The sequence below is a fragment of the Pempheris klunzingeri genome, chromosome 24, assembly GCF_042242105.1.
Source record: "Pempheris klunzingeri isolate RE-2024b chromosome 24, fPemKlu1.hap1, whole genome shotgun sequence".
Taxonomy (NCBI): domain Eukaryota; kingdom Metazoa; phylum Chordata; class Actinopteri; order Acropomatiformes; family Pempheridae; genus Pempheris; species Pempheris klunzingeri.
Genome location: NC_092035.1, coordinates 12,141,369 through 12,165,145, shown reverse-complemented (window position 1 = coordinate 12,165,145; position 23,777 = coordinate 12,141,369). Strand labels below are relative to the sequence as shown.

Below are 23,777 nucleotides of genomic sequence, written 5' to 3'. Positions count from 1 at the left end.
ACCGTCCACAGACTGTAAGGTGCAAGTGCCACAAGGAGACAATATTCCGCTAAAATAATGGATGGGACAAAGCCGGCCATGGAGTCCAACGCAGAGGAGACTCAAGACGAGGGACAAGAGAGCAAAGGTACGCTCAATCAGCCGCTGACATTTGCGCCTTTTTCTGTATTTTCTGTTAGAGGCATTTGCGTCTGCGCCAGTCTGAGCGGTTTAACCTACTTGCAATGGCTTCTCGCTTGTGCGCGACACAATAGCGGTGCTTTTTTTTTTCCCCCCCTCCTTTTGGCCTCTCACCTATCTGAGGGCGACTCGAAAAGGCATAAACGGTCTCTCTGCTGCAGATTATATAGATTATTCCCACAATCCCGGGCGCAATTTGACGTTTTCTGTGTGGGTTTTTTTTTTTTTTTTTGCGCCTTGAAGGGGATTTGGAGGCTGGTGGAGGAGAATAGGAGGGTGGGCGGGTTGATGGGTTGTGGAACGTGCACGGTCTGATTTTATGGTGCAAATATAAATGCCAATTTGCTTTGGCGTCGTTGCACCATCATGAGTTTATTTCTACTCGGTGAGCGGCGGACAAAGTGGCGGCGCGCTGCGCTCCGTGCACGGCTGCATTGTTGTCCGTCAGGTGCGGAGCAGCCGCCTCACGACCCTCCTCCCGCCGCAGCCGCCTCGATTGTTATCGGCGGCTCCCTCCCCGCAGGTTCGGTGTCTGGGTGTGAACAGGCGACGGCGCTGCAACCTGTGAAGCCCGGGTTGTGTGGGACCGCAGTGGCGCAGATTGAGGCTTGTGGCCATCAGCTCCATCTCTGCGGCTCAGACATGTTAATGGAGCCTCTGTAGGGTGCACACATTTAATTCTGCTCTTATAAAAGACGCTCTGTGTGAGATAGAAAGGTGACTCTGCTATGAGCATCCTTTAAACCCCTCCAACATTTGCAATGTGCATCTAAAATAAATGATTCAAATGGTGAAACTGTTAAATCGGCCGATCTTCTCCAACCAAACTGTTGCTGTTTCTCCACTGATTCTGTGTGCAGGAGCAGTGAAGGCGCGTCTTTGTGCACTGGAGGACTCAACGCCCATACAGAGTGGATGTGACTGATTTGTTTTCACTGTTGCTTGGTTGTAAAATCAGCAGTGTTGTTAGTGAAGGGGCTCTGACAGCAGGCTGCTCATCATACCAATGCACACATTTGTCTGATGTGAGAATTGTGATGATGGAGAAGAGGATGCAAGCAATTAAGAGACGTTAATGAGCGTTTTCTTTCCTAATAAGTGCAGAGTGTGAGGCAGTGTTGCAGCTGATTTTGGTGCCTGTTTGCCCTGCTGGCTGTTAGAGAGCAGGATAGTTGATACCAAGTCAGAGCGCATGGGGCCTGGAGGGGTTTTACACACACTCACCTCACAGCAGCATCCAGTGTTTCCCCTGCTTTGTTCCCTCTTCCTTTGCACCATTCTGTCGCTCTCATGTGAGCAGATCTGTCGGAATAAAGGGTTTGTGTTTGAAATGGTCCATTTTAAAGTCATTTTTAGTTACAGCGTGAACAAAATGGAAAGAAAAGGTCAGTATTTCCTCAGTGTATCGGCACACTTTTAGCTTCTGTGTTAGAAAATGGCAAAACAAATAGTCACATTTGTTGCTTCAGTGTTGAATAATTACTTTCGTGATTTGACTTTCTGGTTATAATAGTTTTTTGCCCAATTTTCTTGACCTCGAAAATCTAACTTCCAGCACACTTTCTCTTTAAAATGGCAACATTATTTGCAGTTCCTGCAGCCATTCTTGGACCCGGCTCAGTAATATTGCTGGGTCACAGTCTGTGTATGACGTAAGGTGCACAAGAGTGGGGTGTCCCTCAACAGTTGATGTTTTAAAAAGACATTACATCACCCTCTCCTGAGGCGCTCTGCTACGCAAAGGCCACTGTCCAATGGGAAGCCTTTAACTCGCAGCTTCATGTGACCGAGTGGGCGAGTCTGCATGAAGACCCTGAGGATGGTTGAGCAGGTGGGCGGCCATATTTATAGTTAGTCAATTAACCCTCTGAATACCTTAATCACCATTTTATGTTGAAGCAGTGGAATTATCGCCCGGCTCCACCTCTGCAGCCTGGACTGTTGTGCTCCAGGTGTGTTGCGCAACCGTATCCGCCCACACCAGCGTACCAAAATAGACTGGATTGGAGGATGGCCTATTTGTCGGTGTAATCATTTGTGTGTGCCTTTGACATCTGGAATGTGACCATAAGCTTATAGCATTCGTTAAGAAGCTGGAGATTTACAGTGGGGGGCAAGAAGGCGAACGCTGTCATGTAAGGAGCTTGTGTTGGTGGGTGCCAGCGCTGCCTCTTAATACATTTCTCATTCAGAGAACAGATGTAGGAAGTTATAGAGTAAATACGTAACATTTTACTGAGTCACAACACCCAGGTGCACGTTGTGAAACACTTTCTGTACGACGGTCCGACTGAGAGTCTTGTATTAATGCGAAGGATTGTATGCTAGAGCCAGACTTAGAAATGGCTCATTACCATTTATTGACTATTATCAGCAAGTCACATAAATCTCTGCATACAGGATTATAAATATGAAGAAATTGCAATAGAAAAGTTCATTCAGAAACATTGTCCTCATTCTACAATTTGTCCACCAAAGAGCAGCCACAAGTTCATTTTTCAACTGCAAAATGTCTCACTCACAATAAATCTTGATCACGTTTTTTTAATAACCAGATCTGAAGCGACCGTATGGTCTTAATGCAATAACGATTTTTAGACGAGAAGATTGACACCTCTCTCAAACCTGCCCGCTCGACGTGAAGCCAGGACCAAGCGACAGTTATGTTAGCTTAGCATAACATTTTAGACGTATTTTAGATGATTCGTCTTCATCTTGTGTGTTAGCATCAGATGCTACGTGCACAGTTTTGCCGTTAAGAGCACGTTGATTGGATGTAGCTATTTTAATTATGGTAAACAGCCCATGTTCTTGATTGCACCACTGTTGTGTCTCTTTGCAGCGTCTCTGCATGACATTGAGCCGTGAGTAATTACAAACTGGAAAATGAACACAGCGCACAGGCAGGGTTTATAATCTGAGGGACGGGCGGCGGCGGTGTTTGTGGGTATGGATTGATCTTTTTGCTTGATTGCGTCCTATAATCTCTAATCTGTATGTCTGCAGAGGTACACTGTGCTCAGCACTCGATAACGAGATGTCAGCTACGCTCTCTGAGGTACAATTATATCTGATTTCATTAGTATGAGACTGTTTGATTAGAGAAAGCAGCCGCGTCCCATGTGACATTTTCCTTTTTACCTTTAATGTGGATCCCTATTGCGGCTTCGAGGATTGCAAAGTGGCTCTGAGTACATTTCAGATCGCTCTCTCTGGGTCTGTTTGTCCTTCACTTTGTTGTAAATGATTGGCCTGTTCACACACACACACACCTTCCGTCCTTTCCTATGTGTGTGCGAGTGCCCGCTCTTACATAACGCGTCGCTGGCTCGCCGCCTTTAGTTATGATGTTCAGATCAGAGCCGTAAGAGATTACATCATCGTCTGGAGGGGTGCAGGTTTTGTCAAATTTTCTGCATGGAAGGGCAGAGCTCGCTGCAGCCTCTGAAGCACAAAGACAGTTCCTCGTAATCAGTCTTTACATTTTTTCCCCCAGTGAAACTTGTGATGTTTGACCCTAGCAGAGTGGGATATTAAGACTCTGTGCTAGAGAATTAGTGAGTCAGTTGAGTGATTTAAAGGAGGTGGATATCAAGTTAAAGTGACAGTGTTTAATGGAATAGTTTGACATTTTGGGAAATACGTTTTGCTTTCTTGCCAGGAAATAGATGAGAAGATTGGGACTAGTTGCCAAGCAACCAGCAGAAACTCCAGGAAGTTATTGCTCCTGGCCAAGAAATAGCAAATTGTCTTTAATGCACCTCAGATTTTGTGCTATTTAAACATGAGGTATAATGTATCAAAATATATAATTAGTGAGTTAGTGAGATGCTGATTGGTGGATTTTGTTACCTTTGGACAGAGCTAGACGAGCTCTTTCTCCCTGTTTCCAGTCTTTATGCTAAGCTAAACTACTCTAACTGGCTGCTGGCTGCAGCTTCTTAGACATTGTGCTCTCAGCTGGTGAGCAAACAAACATGTTTCCCAAAGTGTCAAACTATTCCTTTCATTGCTAAATTCCATTGGTCACTTTCTTGTGGTCGCTTGTTACACCATGAAAGAAAATAATAAAGAATCTGTGGTCTTGTCATTTCTTTGATGGATCTGTGTCTTGGTTATTAGATTGATTTTATTGCTATAACTCACATAGAGCTGAAACAATTAGTCGATTGATGGATTAGTCCAGTGGTACCCAACCTCTAAATCTGTCACAAGATGATTAAAAGAAATAAGATTAATAAAAACTGATTTTTGTCATACCAACTTATACAAACATTTCTGCCATTTATTCTTTTATATGAAATACTGGCTACTTTTGCCTCTTTAAGCCTCTGATAAGCCTTTAATGTAACAATCTATAGCTCTTTGGGCTTTTGAACTTCTGTTGAGGGGTTGGAAAAGGTTGGTACCACTGAATATGTTGACAGAAGAGTTCCAGCTATGAATGGGAATATCTGTTGTTGTTTTTTTATGATAGCAAATTAAATATCTGTGGCTCTGGACTGGCGTCGCCCTTGGCTCTGGAATATTCCTGACATTTCATTGGACAAACAATAACTTTAGCAGATAATGAAATTACTGCAGCTCTAAACTCTCCAGACTGAAACCTTCAATGAGTGACAGTGATGTTACAAGATGTGAAAATGAACCAGGGTGACTTTCTGATAACGCCCAAGCCAGAAGGGTACAATTTCTTACCACTCGACAGGGGTCAGTTGAGAAAAAAAAAAAACAACAACAGAGTCCAGCTGAGTCCTGGTTGAGGCTGTGAATCTAAAGGCCAACCCCTGTTTGATGATGAGGCGAGAGGAGAGGAGCGGGACCGTTCTCCCTGCTGGTGCTGACATTTGGTCTGTGTTGCCGATAAATATTGGACAAGTTCCCTTCCCTGCCTCCTTGACCTTACAGTAGATCAAGCATAACTTGTTTTGTGTTTCATAAAACATTCTAATCCTTTATGGATCATTAAAAGTAAAAGTCTACTGTAAATATTAGAAGTTGACCGATGGTGACTTCTGCTCCTTTCTTGAATGAACATGTTGCCTGGTTCAGCGTTGTTACGCCTTGTAATCCACTTTACAGGCCAAAGCAAATCGCTGCTGCCACACACACAAATCCTAAGAAGCTTCTTCTCCACACTCTTTAAGGAGTAAAAGTCACTCATTATTCAGCACTTGTATGTGTGTGATAACTTTACGGCAGAAAAGGGGTAAAATTAATCAGTCAGCCTATACACATTTATCTACTACTGCTTTGCTAATGGCAAAATTGCACAATATCCAAACACCTTCTTCCCTTCGCTCAAATAGAAAAAAAATAAATGAACAGTTTGGTATGGTGGATGCGCTTTGGATGTGCTTGTCTAATCCAAGATGAGGCGATTCAATGCACCAGTGCCTCTTGGATGGAGATAAAACACGATGAAGTCATCTCTATGGTGACCCAATGTGCAAGAAAACAAGATCAAGTCCCCTCCATGGTGACCAACCAGTGGAGAAAATGTGATAAAGTGTTCTCCATGGTGCCCCTCCTGTGGAGAAAACATGATGCAGAGCACTAATGGTCACAGTTAGAATGGAGAACACACCATGCAGTGCCATGTAGGCTGCCCTACATGCTAGAAAATTATTTGCTCTACATGCTGAATAGTTAGTTACTAGCTCCCTGTTTGCATTACAGACGTTAAGTAGCTATACTTAATATTTGGGTTATATAATAAAACTTATTTCACCATTAATGGATCACCACTTTCTGCATGTTGGCGTCTTTGAGCCATGCTAAAAAGCACAATTTGTTTGAAATCTATACTAGCTAACTGTTGGACATCACAATTTAGTTTGCTCGATATTTGCCAAACACCAAAGTCAAGCTTACAATTTGCATGTAAATGTCCCCACTGGAGGGAAAGCTCAGTGTAATAGCAGCAGATTTGGACATTTCCACCATTTGTGCTGCTGCTTTTCTCTCATGCACCCACATACCATCCACTGCGTAGACTTACTGTTATCGGCATCCGTCTCCTACTTGACTTTGTTACACATACCCACCTCTCACTCAGGCAGAAGCTCTCTCTCTAGTTTCATCTCTTTGTGGGAGTTTTCCAACGACAATATCAAGAATAAAAAGTCTCCCACACACTAGATCGATGCTCCAAAAAAAAAAAAAAGTATTAAATGCAACCACAGCCTTCATCAAGAAGCTCCATCAATTACCTCAATTAGTTTTTCAGTGACAAAAATATTGAGGACAAAAGAAATTGTAGCTGTTTTTAAACGTACGCATGAAGATAAACTGGATTTTTTTTTTTTTTTTTTTTTACATTTTTGAAAGTCCTTACACTCACTTTTGTGTCAGGACACTCATGATCTAAGAAGTGTGTTTGTTCATGATAATTGTGACTTGCAGGCTTCAAGAGGATGTTGTGGTAACATCTTAAGTCCCAGACAACCAAAAAAAATCAGAGGGTCTATTCTAGTATATTCTTGGCTTGAGTTTTTGCTGTGCTTTCAGTTTAATTTGCATGCAAAGAAACTGAAACAAAGTTCCAGTTCTTGCTCAAATCTAGTGACACTCATCTCCTCTCTGTCTCATCCTGATTCTCCTGCTTATCTCTCTCTCTCCCCCCCCCCACACACACACACAGTAATGCACACACACTCTTCGCCTATTCTCCTCTCGCCCCGGAGGTGTGTGAGGTTGTGGGAGCATGTGAAAGCCGTCACACAGGGAGAGGCTCATGTGTTCCTCATTTGAAGCCATTTGCCCAAAGCATGCTGTCAGCCTCCATCTGGATGTGTGTGTGTGTGTGTGTGTGTGTGTGTGTGTGTGTGTGTCAGGGTCGGTGTGTGCGCTTATATTTGTTTACGTGTCAATGACCAGGAGTGGTTTAGGGGAATGTCTGTCGGTGCTTTGCTTGCACTGAAGGAAAAGCTCTATTTTTGCACACGTGTAGGCGAGACCGTGTGGTTCACCGTTGTGTTGGTACTCAGCCCTCTCCGTCCCCACACAGTGGTCAGATTTATATTTAAATGTGCTTTGTCTGCTTTCATGTTCACAAATCAAACACTGTTCAGCATGAATGTGTCCTGTTGGCATTTTGCATGATGCCTCCATAGTTTGTTTCCTACCTTAAAAAAAAAAAAGCATGGCATTTATTTATTAAAAAATAAGTAAATCAATACACAAGTAAAAAGTAACATTTAAATATTAATGTGAAAAAATCCGAGAGCTGAATTGTCAATTGGTTGAAGTTAATTTGCAGCAAATTTGCTTATCAATTATTAATTTTAAGTGAGTCTGCGTTACTTTTGCTAGCCAGCAGTCCCTGTGGTTGAACATCACAATTACAGAAAACTGATAAGTGCTTAAAATATTGAGCAACAAGAGCACAATCAGAGAAGTGTCATATGTGAGGACTTGCTGCTTTTCTCTGGTTTATATCGATCTAAATTTAATAACCGTTTGATTGATTTTGGGCTGTTGCAATGACAAAATAAGACGTTTGATGTCACCTTAGGCATCGGGAAATAGTTGCAGGCAACTATTTGCAAGAAAGGAGCAACAGATTGCAAGAATGTAAAAACAAATGCACAAGCTATCAGTACAGAGTAATCACCCTCCAACAATGCATCTCTGTTTGAACCCCAGTCTGCAGTGGGTATATGAATAGCAGCAAGTGGCAGGTTGGCGCAGCATGCCTTGTTCCTGAGTGATGCCAACCTCCTCTGGCCTTCCTCCATCACCCACTGATGTCCAATCTGCTCCTCTCATGCATAGCCCATAAAACGCCTGATGCCGATTAGCACTTGTCATCATTAGCCATGACTGACATGGAGAAATGACGGGGCCTGTATGATGTGTAGGTCATCCTGTCTCTCAGTTTCTGTTTTGGTCCTGCTTTAAAACGGTCACATTATTCATGATGATATAAGCTTTGTTTTTGGATCTTCTTCTGTCGAATGAATACAAAACATACAAGACCTATTGTGTGAAGTCAGCCTTCACAGAAAGTGGATCTGTGTTACAGCAAATGAGGCTCTCTTCAGTTACTCATATTGAGAGTCCATGCTCACTTAGGCCCATGTGCCAGCGTCACACACACACTCACACACTCACACAGTGCTCACAGAGCGCCTGAGGCTGCTGGAAAGTGAATCTCCATAATCACATCAGGGTGAGGAGGGTGGAGTGAAGGCGCACGGGCCAGGGGAGGGCCGCCGACTTCTTTGACATCTCAGGCAAAGCGACATTAGACAAGTTGGTTGCGTAACGACAGAGCCATTCAGTCTGATGGCACCGCACTTCTGCCCAGAGGGGCCATTTTACATTTTGGTGGAACAGGACTCAAAATAACAGTGTTCACTTCGCTCTGCTGAGCCGGCAGACGGCAGCTCAGGACAGGTGATCCTGCTTCGATCACAAAGAAACAACTGAAAGCTGTTTCGTGAGTTTGCACCCTGTGTAGGCGGTCAGTGGACGATCTGCTGTCAGGGCCACCCACTGCACCCTGCAGCCTGCCACTTTTAAAGACACCCTTTTAATGCTCTGCTGTTAATTGTACTTGCCTCATTATATAAAATAGGCCTAAAGGACACGAATGCAGCCTTCTTGCATCATATTGTGTGATTATTCACTCCAAATTATGAGATTGCCTGAAGATAAACCATACCAAGAAGCTGATTGCTATTTTCACCAGAACAACAGTATGTGTGTTTTTTATCTGTATCCACTCATGCGTCTGCATACTGTATGTATTTCTACATTCAGCCGGGGTGGGCTTGTTTGCTGTGCGTCTTGGGAGTTGACCCCCTCACCCAGCTGTCAGCATTTAGTCCAGTTTGGCCACAGAAAGAGGGAGATGGAGGGAATCAGCAGGATAAAAGTATTGATCATGCAGCAAAGTGCAGAGAACGGGATTTGAGAGTCCATCATGCTCAATTACGCCCGGCCAGATGCTGACCTTGTGGCATTCATAATGCTGCATAACCAGCCAAAGGTTTCTCACAAACAGGAGATTAGGGTCAGTTATGTACCGTGGGAAAAAAAGAAAGTGTGGTTGGGAATGGCGCTGGGGGCTGGCGTCATCCTCTTACCTGGCTCAGAGCATATTGTGTCCTCTTGATCAACAGCGCAAACAAGCCGATTACTGAAAACATTTGCCTCGATAATGTGTTGGTTATCAGATGGGTGTGTGAGGTGAGGAAGAGGTCAAGATGATTTGAAGAGGAAATTAAACAAAATACATATCCTGAAGTATTTTCTGTGTGCCAAAAAGCTTTCAGCTTTTGAAGGATAATTCCACTTTATTACAACTTACTTTTGTTCCTATCAGTAGTTATAACATCACTAAGTTGATTGCTGAGAACTGAAAAATGGGGACAAAACAAATTACCTGAACGCATCATTACAGGTGATCGACTGAATAACTCTGACAGAAAATTAATCCGCAGCTATTTTGATAATAGATTAGTTGTCTGAGTCGTTTTGCCATCGTCTGATGGTTTCAAGATTCCCAGTTTTGTAGGGTTTTCTGCTTTTCTTCACATTTATATGACACTATGTTGATTATCTTAAGCTTTTGGACTCTAGGAGCTTCTGTAGGAATTCTAGCCACATTTTCTAGTCATTTGTTCACATGCACACACATGCACACACATGATTGACTTCTGTACACATAACCGTGACTAAAGCTATTTTTCTGCTTCAAGTCTATTTTCTGCGTGTCACTTGTGTATCTGCCGTGATTATGCATTTGGCTCTGAAGGCTGCTAAAGTGCGTGAGCCATTCACACAGTTCTGTGCCTGAATGCATCACATGTAGACACTGATGGGGACTGAAGCTGCTGCGTTCAGAACACAGACATTTTATAGACAAAAGAATTATGATGATTACCAACATTTGTGTGTCTTTCCCTGTTGGACATTGTTGTGGCTATGTCGCTGTGTTCTCAGATTTAACCAAATACTTTTCTGTCTCAATGAGAAAAATGAGAGCCGAGTTGTTATAAAGTGGAATCATCCTTTAAGGAAACAGTTTTGTTTGTAACTTCGTGACGATGCGGTTTTGATGTTCTCTCATGGATTTTAAAACGGTTTCATAAAAGCCCAGAGTGGCATTTTATCCTTCAACTGAAGTGGAAAGACGGAAATCTCCCAAGCTTAGGTTACGAGTTTGTGTGTGTGTGTGTGTGTTGTTGTGGCTGAAGTCTGCTGCCATCAAACAGATGGGACTTCGCTTTCATCTCAACCAGAGTAGACGCAGCCATCCATCCCCCTCCCATCACTTTCGCCTTTACTTTCCCACACCCATCCCCTCTCCCTCTCTCTCTCTGTCTCTCTCTCTCTCTCTGTCTGAGGTTCTCCTCAGCTCTTGTGGGAATCTACCCATAATGCATTGAGGAAATTGCCCCATAATGAATACAGCACTTCTAAATTGGAATACAGCCGCAAGCAGGGACCAGACCGGCCGCTGAAATATTCACAAAGCTTTATTAACGCTATTCCTGGCAGATGCATTGTCCGTACGAACAGTTGGCGATAATCATGCGGTGCCACTGGGTTGTTCAGTTTATAGCAAATAATTAACAATCAGGAGAGTCGGTGTAACCTTCTCTCTTCTCTGCTTTATAGGCATGGCAGCAAGGAAATCACTGGTGCTAGAGAAATACTGGCTGTATTCTGTAGAGATGACTGATTAAATTGTTTTATTGTTTTTAAAATGCAAACGCTACAAATTCAAACCTTGTGACAATGTCGGAATGAACTTTGTAAGGCGAACACCCTTCACTGAAAGTTGTGGGCGTCAGGTGATTGACAGGAAGCGGAGCATAATCACAAAGGACGTCAGCAGTCTGTGACAACTTCTGTCTCCAGCCGTTTTTCATCCAATCAAAGAGCCTGAATGCTTCTCTTGTCCAATACGACGACTCGGAATATGAATGTGATTTAAAAAAGACAAAACCAAATGGAGGCTTTGTATCGACTGTGTGGTTTATCTGCTGCTGGAGATGTTGTTAAGAGGACACAAACAGCTTCTTTGCAGGGAGAACTAGGAATAATGATGAATTAACATGAGGGGGCGCTGGACAATTTCTCTTGGACAAAGTCTTAATTTTTTTTTTCATATCTTGTGCAGCTGCACAGCTTCTCAAAAATCATTAACTGTCTGTAGTTGTGCAATGTTGCATAAAGGCACTGGAACTGCATGATTATTTTAGAAATGTATCAAGTAGAGTAGAAAGATGTCAACCTAAAAAAGTAAGGCTGCCTTGGTGACGGTAACCTGAACTTAAAAGCTGTCATAGCCCGTGTCTACTGTCGTGACAAATCCACATTAGACTGCAGTTCTTCACTGCTTCATTGAGCTTTTTAGTTTTCCAGCAACACAGTTCTGATGAACCCACTGGACATTACCTGCTAAGCACCAAACAGCAGACAAATTTGGCGGCTAGCTGGTGAACATAGTGGTGCATTTAACTGATTGAGAGCCAGAAAGGTAGTTGGTGGAGACCAAAAACAGCGCTAAAAGAGACAGCTTGAATTTTCATCAGGTGCATAAGGCCACAAATGAATGATTATGTTGCCCCGTATCTGCAGGATGTGTAAATCTAGCATGTTCACCATATCAACTGTTTTAGATATTAACAGTTGTAGCTTGTTCCTGCTGACCAAGTGGCCAAATTAATTAATGCAGATTCAATCATGTCTCAGTGAAAACCAGTTTTTACATTTGAAAACACAGGAATCAAGCTGGATGTGTATCAGTGGTCTGCATCACTTTCTCTTGTGTAATGAATTTTATGCAGAACTGATAAAATAAAACAATCGTATCCTCTCTCGCCATCTATCTCTAATTCATGTTAAACAATACAATGTCTGTTTGACCCATTTCCCAAATCCTAACCAGTAGAATATAGGTAGAGATACTTTGCAGCGCTCTCCTTGCGTATGTTTTTCCATCACTTCAGTTGCTTTCACATCATGTACGTTTTTTTTCTGTTATTTTTGACTGTTGTCACCATTTAGCACCAATCTTTAGGTTGAGGTTACATCACTCTACATCGGTGTCTGTACATGCATGAAGCGGCTGCGAAGGACTACGCTACCACTGAACTGGGTCGTGGGTAACACGTTGCTATGGCAACTGCTATTCGCCGGCCCTGGGGCCAAGAAGTGCTTTTCGCTTACAGTTTCTCTCTCTGTTCTTTTCTCTGTTCTTCCTCGCTTGCTCTACCTCTTTCTTCACCTTCGTCTCTCCCTTTCCTCTTCCCTTTGTTTCTCGGTTCGCTTTCTATCGATCTCTTGCTGGCTCTTCCTCTCCATTCACCTCTGCTTTTCCTTTATCTCAACGATAGTTCTCGCTTTTGCCATCGTTCCCTTTCTGGTTTTCCTTCATCTCCTCCTCTCATTTTTCTCTTTTGTCTCTATCGGTGGAAAAAAAGAGCAAATTGCAATCCTAATTTAAGCTAAGGAACGTTTTCTAGTTTTGTCCTGCAGGCCACAACAGCCCTTTTGGAAGGAGAACAAGCTTTAACAGCAGGGGATGTTAATCCTTAATTGTAGCTCCTGTCTGTCAAATTATTTGCCGTTCTGTTGTTTGACAAAACAGGTGACAGAAATCCCCAAATCGTTTCTTTCACATTTGCGAGCTGGTGTTCAGGCGCCTTCACAGACAGCCTGTAACATGTCTCCACAACCTGATGCATCGTCCTTGGTCTGAGATTGCTGGGATGATATATGATGCAGCATCGTTACAGGAGCGTAACATATTGTCTAAGCGATTAACTCCAGCTGCCTCACTGTAAGTACAGCGGAGGCATGCAGTCATATTTCAAAAAGAGAGCAGAGAAGAAGACAAGCAGGGCAGAGACGAGAGGTAGCAAGATGTAGCGAGGTATAAAATGAGAGCGATGGGCCGGCCTCGGTGTGTCACCTAAATTCTACTCTAATGAATAGTCCATTGATTTCCATTAGGGTCGGCTGGAGCTGACCACTCCGGCCTGTCTGGTTCCCATTAGCGCACTTTAAAACTGAGGCTGACGAACAGTCGTAGCCACAGGCGGACCAGATGAGGGGCCCGTCCAGTGTTTAAAAGAAACGTGTGAATTCATCCACAAAGCTGCATGGGGGCAGGGAAAAGATAGAACCTTAAATACTAGTCATACCCTGTTGAAATTTATCTTGGATTCAGGTGGAGCAAAATCTGCAAAAAGGCTAATTTCCCTACTTTGAGGTACAGTCCATGAATATCAAGATAACGTCACCTGGAAATTCTTGATTTGCATGTGAAAAAGCAGGATTAGCACATCCTCTGGAAGGGTTTTACGCTCTTGTCTAAGTAAAAAAGACAGGAAGACTAATATACTGCATTACCTGTTGAGACTGGCGTTTTTTGCAGGATAGAGTGTCATTAAAGAGCAGCTTTTAAACAGTCTCCCGGTCGTCATTGTATCGACCAGCGAGTCTATTGCAGCGTCCCCTTGCCCCCAGAGGCCTGGCCTGTTTCTCAGCTCAGGAGTTTAGAGCCATCCAGCCTTATCAGCTCCACCTCTCCATCAGCCCGCTTCCTTCATTAACATTAATAGGATTTGGATCTATTATGCAACGAGCCTCCGCTGCGTTACGCAACGCGGAGTCTTCAGCAGAAGCACACTTCAGAGAGAAGGGGTTGCATCTTAGATTTATGGCTTGGGCTTTAAATCACTCAGAGAAGGAGAGGAGGGGTTTTCAGTGTGTGCCGGCACACGACCCCACTCCGAGGTCAGAAACTTCCGAAACAAGCTTCAGCAGAAGGGGGTCACCACAAGTGAACAGGACAAAACTGTTCTTATCAGAGAAGGACTTTCTGTATTAAGACTAATGAAAAGTCTGTTAGTACCAGAACGTTTGTGTAAATTACCAGCTGTTTGTTAATATTCACAAGATGATTAATCATAAATCTGATGAGTGGGCCTACAATTAAGGTTTCAAACTTTTGTTGTGAAGTTGCTGAAATAATCAAATTTTGTGGAATGAAATTACTAAACTTTCTGTATAAAGTTATTTCACTTATTTTGATTTGTATATTTTATGCAGTTATGCAAAACTCAATTCAGCAAACAAACTACTTTTCCACATCGACTTTTCCTTTGTCGCTAAGAGCTAATGTCTCTGTCAGACTGTAATTTTGCACAGCTAACATCAGCATGCTAACAATGACAGCATAAACATGGCGATGTTCAGCAAATGTTTTGCAGGTATTTGGTCATAAACCAAAGAAATTTAAACCCAATGATGGCGAGATGAAAAGAGGATTCATTCTGTGAGTGTAGTGTACAAATGCTCATTGCAAACCATCCAATAGTTGTTTAGACATTTAGTTAAAAATCACAAAGTCAGGGAATCACCTTTAGGATTCATCGCCTGGAAGCCGAACCAATATTCATGCCACTCCATTCATTAGAGATTTCATTCTAAACCAAAAGTGGTTTGAGCAAATCAGCAGTGATGCTATCGATGATTCTTCTTCCCCTCAGTGTGGCTGAAATCAATCTGGCCTTTTAAACTCGTCAATAACAACTGTCGACTAGTCTATAACACTACCTGGCCAGGGCGCTCCATTAGAAAAAGAGTGGATGTACAGAGGGTTTAGTAAAGGTTTGGAAGAATGTTTAGATTCAGCAAACTTCTGAATATGAAATAATGATGCTTCAGAGTTGCCAGTTGGAGCAGGTTGTCATGGAAACAGCAAAGTGGCACACACAAGACAGTTCATTTGTCGTTTTTTTTTTTTTTTCCCAGAGTAACTTCCTGCTTTGCTGGAGGAGCTATTTTTAAGGGGTTGTTATATAAGATGCGACTCTTGTGCTCAATACAATGTGTTATTTTCCCTCCTTTTCTTTCCTCTTTATCCTCTTGACTGTGATGGGAGCAGATTTCCCCGGACCTGCATCCTGAGCTCATAGATCACTCAGGAAGCTTCGCGCGCTGCCACCGTTAATGGAAAACGAATTTATTAATTCATCATCGTCATCATCATCATTCTGTAGAAACTGCTCGAGCACAAGGGATGATTTTCTATCAGTCATCATTTTGGAGGTGTGAAAAATGAGCAAAATGCTGGAGAAAGATGGAAATATATGCAAGGTGTGCAGGCCCATTTTTCAAGGCCTCTTGTCAAGTTTGAAATGTGCCTTTAAAGACAAGAGGGAGAAGTCTTATCGAGCAGTGTAGGATGTGAGCTTGTAGCGCGGCTTACATGTAATATTCAGCACTCCCAGCTGAGCTCAAAGTGAACGCACTAACTGTGAAAGATGCTATGATTAGCCGCTCGACATGCCTGACAAGAAGAAGTGTTGTTCCTCTCTTTTAGACTCGGAGAGACGAGCGTGACTCTCAGCAGCTCGCATGCTTGATTCAGCCCCAGCAGCATGAACGTCCACGCAGGTTTCTGCACAAGTAATGTTTAAGCGGCAGTGGACAAAGGGGGTTGCAGTGGGTGTCATCACCAGAGCCCGTTCGAGCCTCTTCATGAGGTGTCATGTAGCTGCAGACAGTTCAGTTCGCTCCGTTTGATATTTGCCTGCTTTCAAATCTGACCTAGATTGTTTGTTCTTGTATCTTCCTCAAAGGACTTTTAGCTGTATGGGAAATGTCCAACAGGAACGTTTCAACATCAGTCAGCTAACCCTCCTTTTGTCTCCCCCTGCAGGATGCTTCGAGTGCTGCATCAAATGTCTGGGCGGGGTGCCGTATGCCTCCCTGGTGGCCACCATCCTCTGCTTCTCAGGCGTGGCCCTGTTCTGCGGCTGCGGCCACGTGGCGCTGACCGGCACCCTGACCATGCTGGAGAACCACTTCTCCAGGGTCACCAGTGACCACGCCACTCTCGCTATGGTGTAAGTTCTTCGTTGCACCACCCGAAATCTGCCTTTATCAGTGAAAATAAAACACTAAAGCACATAATGGAATAAGGTGCTTCACAGCGAGTTTTCACAAAAACTAAAGGAGCATAATATCCTAATGTATGAATCATTGATGAGCTCTTGGCCCCGTTAATAGTTTCAGTGGAAAGCCTTGAAACAACAGTGAAAACACTGGTACTACCCCTGCAGTTATTAAATCTGTCGAGGAGAGCCATCCTCAGAATACCCTAAAACTAGTAAATGTCTCAAGTGAGAGTATTCACAGAGAGAGTCAAGGTATTCTCAAAAAACACAACATTTTATCCATCAAAGAGCCCAAAAACATCTATTTCTGGTACATTATTTTCACAATGGTTCCTACTGTCAAAGGGAAGCTTGATCCCCAATGAGAAACTGTTCACGCTACACTGAGATCAGCAGCTTTTGTGTTATTTCTTAGGTTTTTCCAACATTTTTCTTTCCTCTCTGTGCGTGTGTGTGTGTGTGTGTGTGTTCAGGATCCAGATCTTTCAGTACATAATCTACGGCATCGCCTCCTTCTTCTTCGTCTACGCCATCATCCTGCTGGCTGAGGGCTTCTACACCACCAGCGCCATCAAGAAGGAGCTGCAGAGCGACTTCAAGACCACCGTCTGTGGACGCTGCATCACTGCCTTCGTATGTCAACGCACACACACACACACACACACACACACATGAGCACGACGCACAAGCAGCTGCTGCAAATCATCACACCCACTGACCCAGTTCCACTCCAAATTAAAGCCTCTAATTTAGATTTAATTACTCTGATGTGCATTTTATAATGTCCTTGCTTAAAATAGTGTGTACAGGCTTACACAAAACATTCACTCACGGTGGTTTTACAAGCCAGGACAAGGGTCAGCATCAAAGTGTTGCGGAGGCACGATCGCCCACCTCTGTGCATCCATGGACGCACGCAGAGACATAAGAACGACAAATACACACGGAAACACTTGTGCACACTCACACAAACACTCAGAATCCCACTTGAGCCCTTGAGGGTAACTCTGGCACAGTTTGTCCTTTCTAGCCTGATTACTCTAATTGCTGCAGATGTCCGGTAACATTAGCTTAAACACAGACTCTGAGTGTGTATTTGTGTGTGTGAGGGGGGGCAGAGGTGTGTAAGGAATGATACTAACCTATTTGTTTTAATGCATCTTTATCTTTTGGGGTGATCAGATCATATTGACAAAATATAAACCTCTCTCTCCTCAGTTCATGTTCCTGACCTACATCCTCGCCCTGGCCTTCCTCGCCATCTTCGGCTTCACGGCGATACCCGTCTTCCTCTTCTTCAACATGTGGACTACTTGCGCTGCCATGAGGTCTCCCGACGCCAACATCACCTTGCCTGACTCCATCTGTGTGGACGTCAGACAGTACGGTAAGTTTTCCAGCCCACATCCCACTCCACTCATTTAAATAGTTGAAATTTGGGACATTTAGCAGTTAATTTACATTTACGGTGTCATCTACTTCAGTTAGTGATGACGGTTATCATCAAGGTTCATCAAGTTAAAACTATGGTGCAGGTAGATAGAAGTGCTCATTGTTTGATCCTAATAAATACCGCAAACAGCCATGAAGAACAGCCTCCAAGCAGCTCACCCTGGAGTCATCGAGGTCAGCACGTCCTTTGTATTTTAGCCCTGCTCTGTTTCTGCACACACCTGATCTAATTAAGGATGGCACACTTTCATTACAGTCAAACTGGATCAGGTGTGCAGGAGCAGAACTTGGAGGGCAAGTGGGCCTTGAGAAGTGGGATTCTAAAAGCACTGTTTTACAGCAGAAAACAACTGTTTGAGACCTCAGTGCATTATTAGTTAAACTTCAGTGGCAGCTTTATAGCTGTGCTCCCCAACCTTTCCATCCTTTTTAGTTGTGACGTCATCAAAGGTGTGATGTGGCCATGAGTCCTTAACAGGTCCAGAAAAGTCCCAAAAAATAACTGGAACATTTTTGTAAGAAAGATAAGATTTTCCTTTCCTTTCCCATCTTGTGATCCCTCAGGTTTAGCTTGTCAGGTCACACATTCTCAAAATTGGGAGAATGACCGTCGCCTGCTGAGGTGAAATTGGTAGTGAAGTTCACCAAAGTTTAACTCCACAAAAGGTGAAGATGCAGATTTTCCCCAACCGCTGCGAGAAAATGTTTTATTCTCCCCTTTGCTCCCATTGAAGGGGAGTATACAGGAGGTGGACATTCTTCAGTGTTAATTTTACACATGTGTGATCGTGCCATAACACTGTTGAATGATCAGCGCTCAGCGGTTAGGTGGGCAGCACCAGAGCGTCAGCTGAATACAGAAAACAGTGCCTTTATGGTTTGTTAATGAGGCTATTTAAAAAAAAGCAAAAAAAAACAATCGCCTGCCAAAACACAATCATAGAAGAGGTGAAACGCGTAGTGAAATAAAATAAACATTTACGTGCAACATGTTGCGTATCAGCAGGTATTTTGATTTGCAGCTGAAGTAAACAGGATCTGCCTTCACGCTGTGCTATGTGTGAAGTTTAAGAGAAATTCCCCTGATCAAGGCGAGTGAGCTCAAACATCCCTCACCAATAAAAGCTTTTAGCGTTGCACATAAAAGAAGATCCTGGTGCTTCTCACACGTGTGGCCCAGGCTTCACCTGCAGGATATAAAATGCAGAAAGAAGCCAACATTTTACGAACTACAGCCACCATTAGACTCCTTAACACACAGGACAGCTCATTCTTGAATACGCCAAGCTGTAGCAGCAAATGTATTAAACTGAGCACATAGTCTTGCTTTGATAACACCCATGATGCATTACATTATACACTGTCATATGACAGTATGATTCAGAAGGCTTTACACTGATCTATGTCCTTATAGACAAATATAAACATCACATATTTATATCCAGCCCCGATTCGCTATGAATGTAATTTTCTATACAGGAATAGTTCAAAAATACATTTAGCTACAGATAGATTACTGAGAGCCTGATTGAATCTCTATGAAAATCCACCTTCCTACAGTATTACAGCACAGCAACACTCTCCTGTGATTGCGTATCTGGTTATCTGTTTGATGGCCTAATGCACTGTACAGTATGTGACCCACATTTGAAGGACAGCTGGCCCCTCTACAAAGTAGGATGAGGATCACATATGCTTCATTGGCAGTCGTACTGTACTACACTGCATGAAATATTAACCCCAATTACTGGCAGCCATTAAATTAATATCAGCAGTTCAGGAGCTGATGAGTGAACAGTTTTGATATCGAAGTCCAATCTTATTTATTATGATGATGTTAATGAGGAGAAGGAGTGAAAAGGAAAGGAAGAGTTTTCAAAAATGTTTTCCTAAATCAAAATAATGACCCATATTTTTCCTGCAGGAGAGGCTCAGAGGCACGGACAGCAGCCGCCCTGTTTCCTTTAATCTTTATCCGAGCCTAACTCATAATGCCTTCAATCATACAGTCTCGGGGGAGGAAAAAGCTTCTTGTCTCAGATGAGAAAGCGGCAGTCCTGTGATGTTTCATCTCTCTGATCCTGCAGGTATTATTCCCTGGAACGCCACACCGGGGAAAGCTTGTGGAGCCACACTGGGAGACATCTGTAACACCAGCGAGGTGAGAGGACGCTGACCTGACCTTTTCTTCTCTATGTTATCTTCCCTCCCCCCCCTCCCCCACTAATTTTCTCCCTTCGCCCACAGTTCTACCTGTCCTACCACCTCTACATCGTTGCGTTCGCCGGCGCCGGGGCCACCGTCATCGCACTGGTAAGCTCTCCGTGATCCCACTGATAATGGGCTTCTCAAAATATGCACGTTGCCATGGCGTGCTTATCTGTTGCCATAGCAACGCCGCCTCTCATGCTCGCCAGCATGTCATCCTATGGGGTGAAATCCAGCCTGCCTCTGCTGTGTGTGTGTGTAGACGGGGTCAGTGTGCTGTGGAGGAGGGCTCTTTTGTTTTATGTCCAGGGAGATGGAGATGGTAAAAAGGCAGAAGGCACCTCTCCACATGCCTGCGTTGTCTCCTGACAGCACTGGACTTATTCACTAAGCAAAAAGAGATACAGAAAAGTGTTTAAAAAGAGAAGCATCTGAGCAAAAGGGTGCCAGGAGTGTCCATGCGAGGTGAAAACGTTTATAGTAGTTTATATTGACCTCTGTAGCTGCCAGCAGTATATCACTGAGAAGTTGTGGCACCTTTCGTTTGAATGGTCTCAGAGTGGTTTTCTTTCTGCTTCTTTCAAACTGTGCAGCGACGCTGTGCAACAGCCTGCGCGCAATACCGCATGTTCGCTCATTTGCTCAGTCAGCGAGGCAATTTTGTGTCATTAAACTTTTATTTGAAGCTCATTATCTTCTCCATTCAAACACCATTTAGCAGCATTTGTGCAGATCTGAAGTCAGTCCAGGTTTTCATCCCCAACAAGGCTGCCAGATGATTTCACTGATGAGCACTAATTAGTGGAGTCACCTGGAAGCAGAGTTTGATTCACAGTCTGTTCGCAGTGAAAAAGTGACAGAATTAAGTATACTAAGTGTACATTAGACTGAAAACACTTTCGTACACAATTAGCCCACAATGCAGTGCACGAAGGAAACAGGAGCTTACTCACAGCTGCAAAGCATTCAAACAAATTGAAACAGCACTGAAAAGATCTTAGAAAAGTATCAGATTTTAATGATAAAAATGTTTCTTCTTTCACGTCAATCAATCTTTATTTATAGAGCGCCAATTCACAACAGCGTTATCTCAAGACTCTTTCCATAAAGAGCAGGTCTAGACCAAACTCTTTAATTAGAGAGAGACCCAACGATTCAGGAATTCAACATGAAGGATTCAACAATCCCCACATGAGCAGCATCAGATATTAACTACATGCAAAGTGTTTAACTTTACATTTTACACTAACAGGAAATAAATCAGGATTTAGAAAATGTCACGCCAATTGGGCTTCATAAACAAACCACAGTGGTTTTTCCAAAAATTCAATGGTTTGACCACCAACTTTACCAGCTTCCTTTCTGTTTTGCATTGTGGGAGAATAGTTCATACATTTTGCTTTTTTTCCAGTGGAAAGTGAACACACCACATACTTAAAACCTGCTTAAAGTGAGTATGTGGCTCGTACTCCGGCCACAGATCGAGTCCTCCGCTGCTGTTTATTTCCTGTCCTGATGATGAATCAAGAAAACATCTCCGTTTCTCTTCAGATCCACTACCTGATGATTTTGGCGGCCAACTGGGCCTACCTGAAGAGTGCCGTCTCCACGCACGACTACCAGGACATCAAGACCAAGGACGACCAGGATCTGGAGGCCGAGGCGCGCTCCAAGGAGGGCCAGAACTCCTCCTCCTACTCATAAGGACAAGCGATCCTCTCCCACCATCACCACCCATCTCCTCTCCACACCTCAACCCCCGCCCCACAACACCTAACGCCCGCCCCTCCCTCTGTTAAAACAAACCACCTCGGTCATGTTTGATAGTCCCCCAACCTCCTGACCCTCCACTCTCTTCCCCTCCACGATGCTGTTAAAGAGTCGTGGGCGTGCGCTCACACCAGAGGGGAAGAGAATAGAGGATCGGGAGAGGCGGCAGGCCCAAGACGGAGGCAGATGCTTCAGAACGGGAGAGCTCGCCCGTCGGGGTCGGGGTCGAGCTCAGGTACGGTACATCAGTTCAGAAGCGTCTCCTCCCCTCGCGCTTTTGGGCGGCGGCTCGTGAACGTGGCCCGGCTGTGATGGCCCTGCCCCCTGAGCCAGCACGGCCTCTCAACACTCCTAACAGCCTAAAAAAAACATTCACTGTCTGCGCCAGCCACAGGGAAGCCAGGCAGCGACCAACATCCTCCGTTTTTTTGGTGTTTTATATGCATATATATATGAATATGAATATATTGTGCGAATGTGTACGAATGTTGTTGTTTTTTTTAATACTCTCTGAAAAGTATGTCTGATTTTTCTTCTTCTTTCTGTTTTTGCGCTCATAGGTTTTCTCTCCTTTACTTTCTTCTCCATTGTAGACTTTTTATTGCTAATGCTCGATACGTTGTTGCACTATTACAAAACAGAAAAAATAAGGGAGAATGAAAATCCCTTAATAACTCAAAGCGTCCCAGCCCCCCTCTCTCACAGACATACCTACAAGACTCGAATCATGTGGTGTCTCGAGGATTATTGTGCATTTATGATAATAAGAATTTATTTATCCACCAAGGTGTTAACCTTTCATTTAAAACCAGAGGTGTAGCAAAGGTTTATTAAAGGAACCGCTTTGGGAAACACGCTTATTTGCTTTCTTATCAAGGGTTAGATGAGAAGATTGCATGATGTCCTGTATGACGGATAAAGATAAAGACAGGAAACAGCTAGCCTAGCTCCGCTTACAGGCAACAAAATCTACCGACTAGCACGTCTGAAGCTCGTAAATTTACATTTTATATCTTGTTTGTTTGATTTCCACAAAAAGAAGTGTGAAAGCATAACGTTGTGGTTTTACAGTCAGGCTATATTCCTCCTCCAAGGTTCTGCCAACATGAACCCCAACGTAAAACCACAACTTTTTACGCTATTTTTTGTGCGAATTAAACAGCCAATTAAACAAACATCCCATATTAATTAATGAGCTTTTGTAGGGACTTTTTCAGCGGATGCTAGCATCATGAACGTGGCATCGACCTTCTCATTTGCTCATTTGCTTTTTGCCGAGAACACAAACGAGCGTGCTTCCCAAAATGTCAGAATATTCCTTTTAAAGACCTTCGCAGTTCTTGCTACACTCATCACCAGCGGCAGCAGAAATCAAAGATAAATCTGTCTGGGTCTTTTAACACAAGACACACACCTCAGGTATCAAACCAAATCTGATTTCACCCAGTTGTGTTCTTTTCCAAATCTTCACCACCTAAACACTAACCCATACCAGATCGGTACGCTGTCCTGTGTGAATTTTACAGTCAAAACCAGTCCTATCATTTTCTAAAATTCCTCCTTTTGCGAATGAAGTTCACCTGTAAATAGCCGAATCACCCTAAAAAAAAAATCTCGATTCACATCTCTCCCGAAAAAAACGGAGAGATAACACATTCAGTGTTTTGCCATGCTCTTCTATTAATTTTTTTCCACAGATATATGTAAATGTACCCTTTGAGATATGTGTTTAGCACTCAAATACTAGTTCTGCATTTGATATAATAACTGTAATGTAACATCTTAAATGATATGTCGTGGGAGAGAAACAGTGCAGTCATGATATGATGATATGATGGATTGAGGTGCTTGTGACGTATACATTTTAAAATGTGAAAAAAAATATGGAAGTTGATTTTTAATGTTTTATCAGTTTTAGGCAGCTGAGTTCTTCTTGTGATTCAGTAATAATTATTTTATGGAACTTGTTTGTGCTTATTTTTCAAATTTTCCAGCCAAATGAGTGACTCATCAACATGTGAGTTGAGAAAAAAAAAGTCACTTTTGTTTTTTTTTGTTTTTTTTTCTCCTTTCTTTCTTAAATTTTATTTTCAACGTCATGCCTCTCACATGAGCCACAGAGACTGTTTTGGATGTTTACACTCTGAATAAAACAAGTCAGGAATTTTCATACATTAATTTTATAATCAGATATTGTTTAATAATCATGAACTATATTCTATATTGATCATCACTGGTTAG

At 43.1% G+C, this 23,777-nt stretch overlaps 1 protein-coding gene across 1 annotated transcript; it reads left to right on the top strand.

Annotated features, from left to right (window-relative positions):
- LOC139223625 (neuronal membrane glycoprotein M6-b-like) lies at positions 1-21,521 on the top strand. Its single transcript, XM_070855591.1, has 7 exons — positions 1-127; positions 15,869-16,055; positions 16,580-16,739; positions 17,325-17,493; positions 19,646-19,719; positions 19,806-19,871; positions 21,318-21,521. The coding sequence occupies exons 1-7, from the start codon at positions 58-60 to the stop codon at positions 21,468-21,470; spliced, it is 879 nt and encodes a 292-aa protein (XP_070711692.1). The 5' UTR covers positions 1-57; the 3' UTR covers positions 21,471-21,521.
- Positions 21,522-23,777: the final 2,256 nt, after the last annotated feature.

What these genes read in the sequence shown, in the direction of transcription:
- LOC139223625 (XM_070855591.1), top strand. Translation starts at nt 58, where the DNA reads ATGGATGGGACAAAGCCGGCCATGGAGTCCAACGCAGAGGAGACTCAA. An exon ending in CACGCCACTCTCGCTATGGT is followed by an intron (nt 16,056 to 16,579) that starts GTAAGTTCTTCG and finishes GTGTGTGTTCAG; the next exon opens with GATCCAGATCTTTCAGTACA. An exon ending in GACGCTGCATCACTGCCTTC is followed by an intron (nt 16,740 to 17,324) that starts GTATGTCAACGC and finishes CTCTCTCCTCAG; the next exon opens with TTCATGTTCCTGACCTACAT.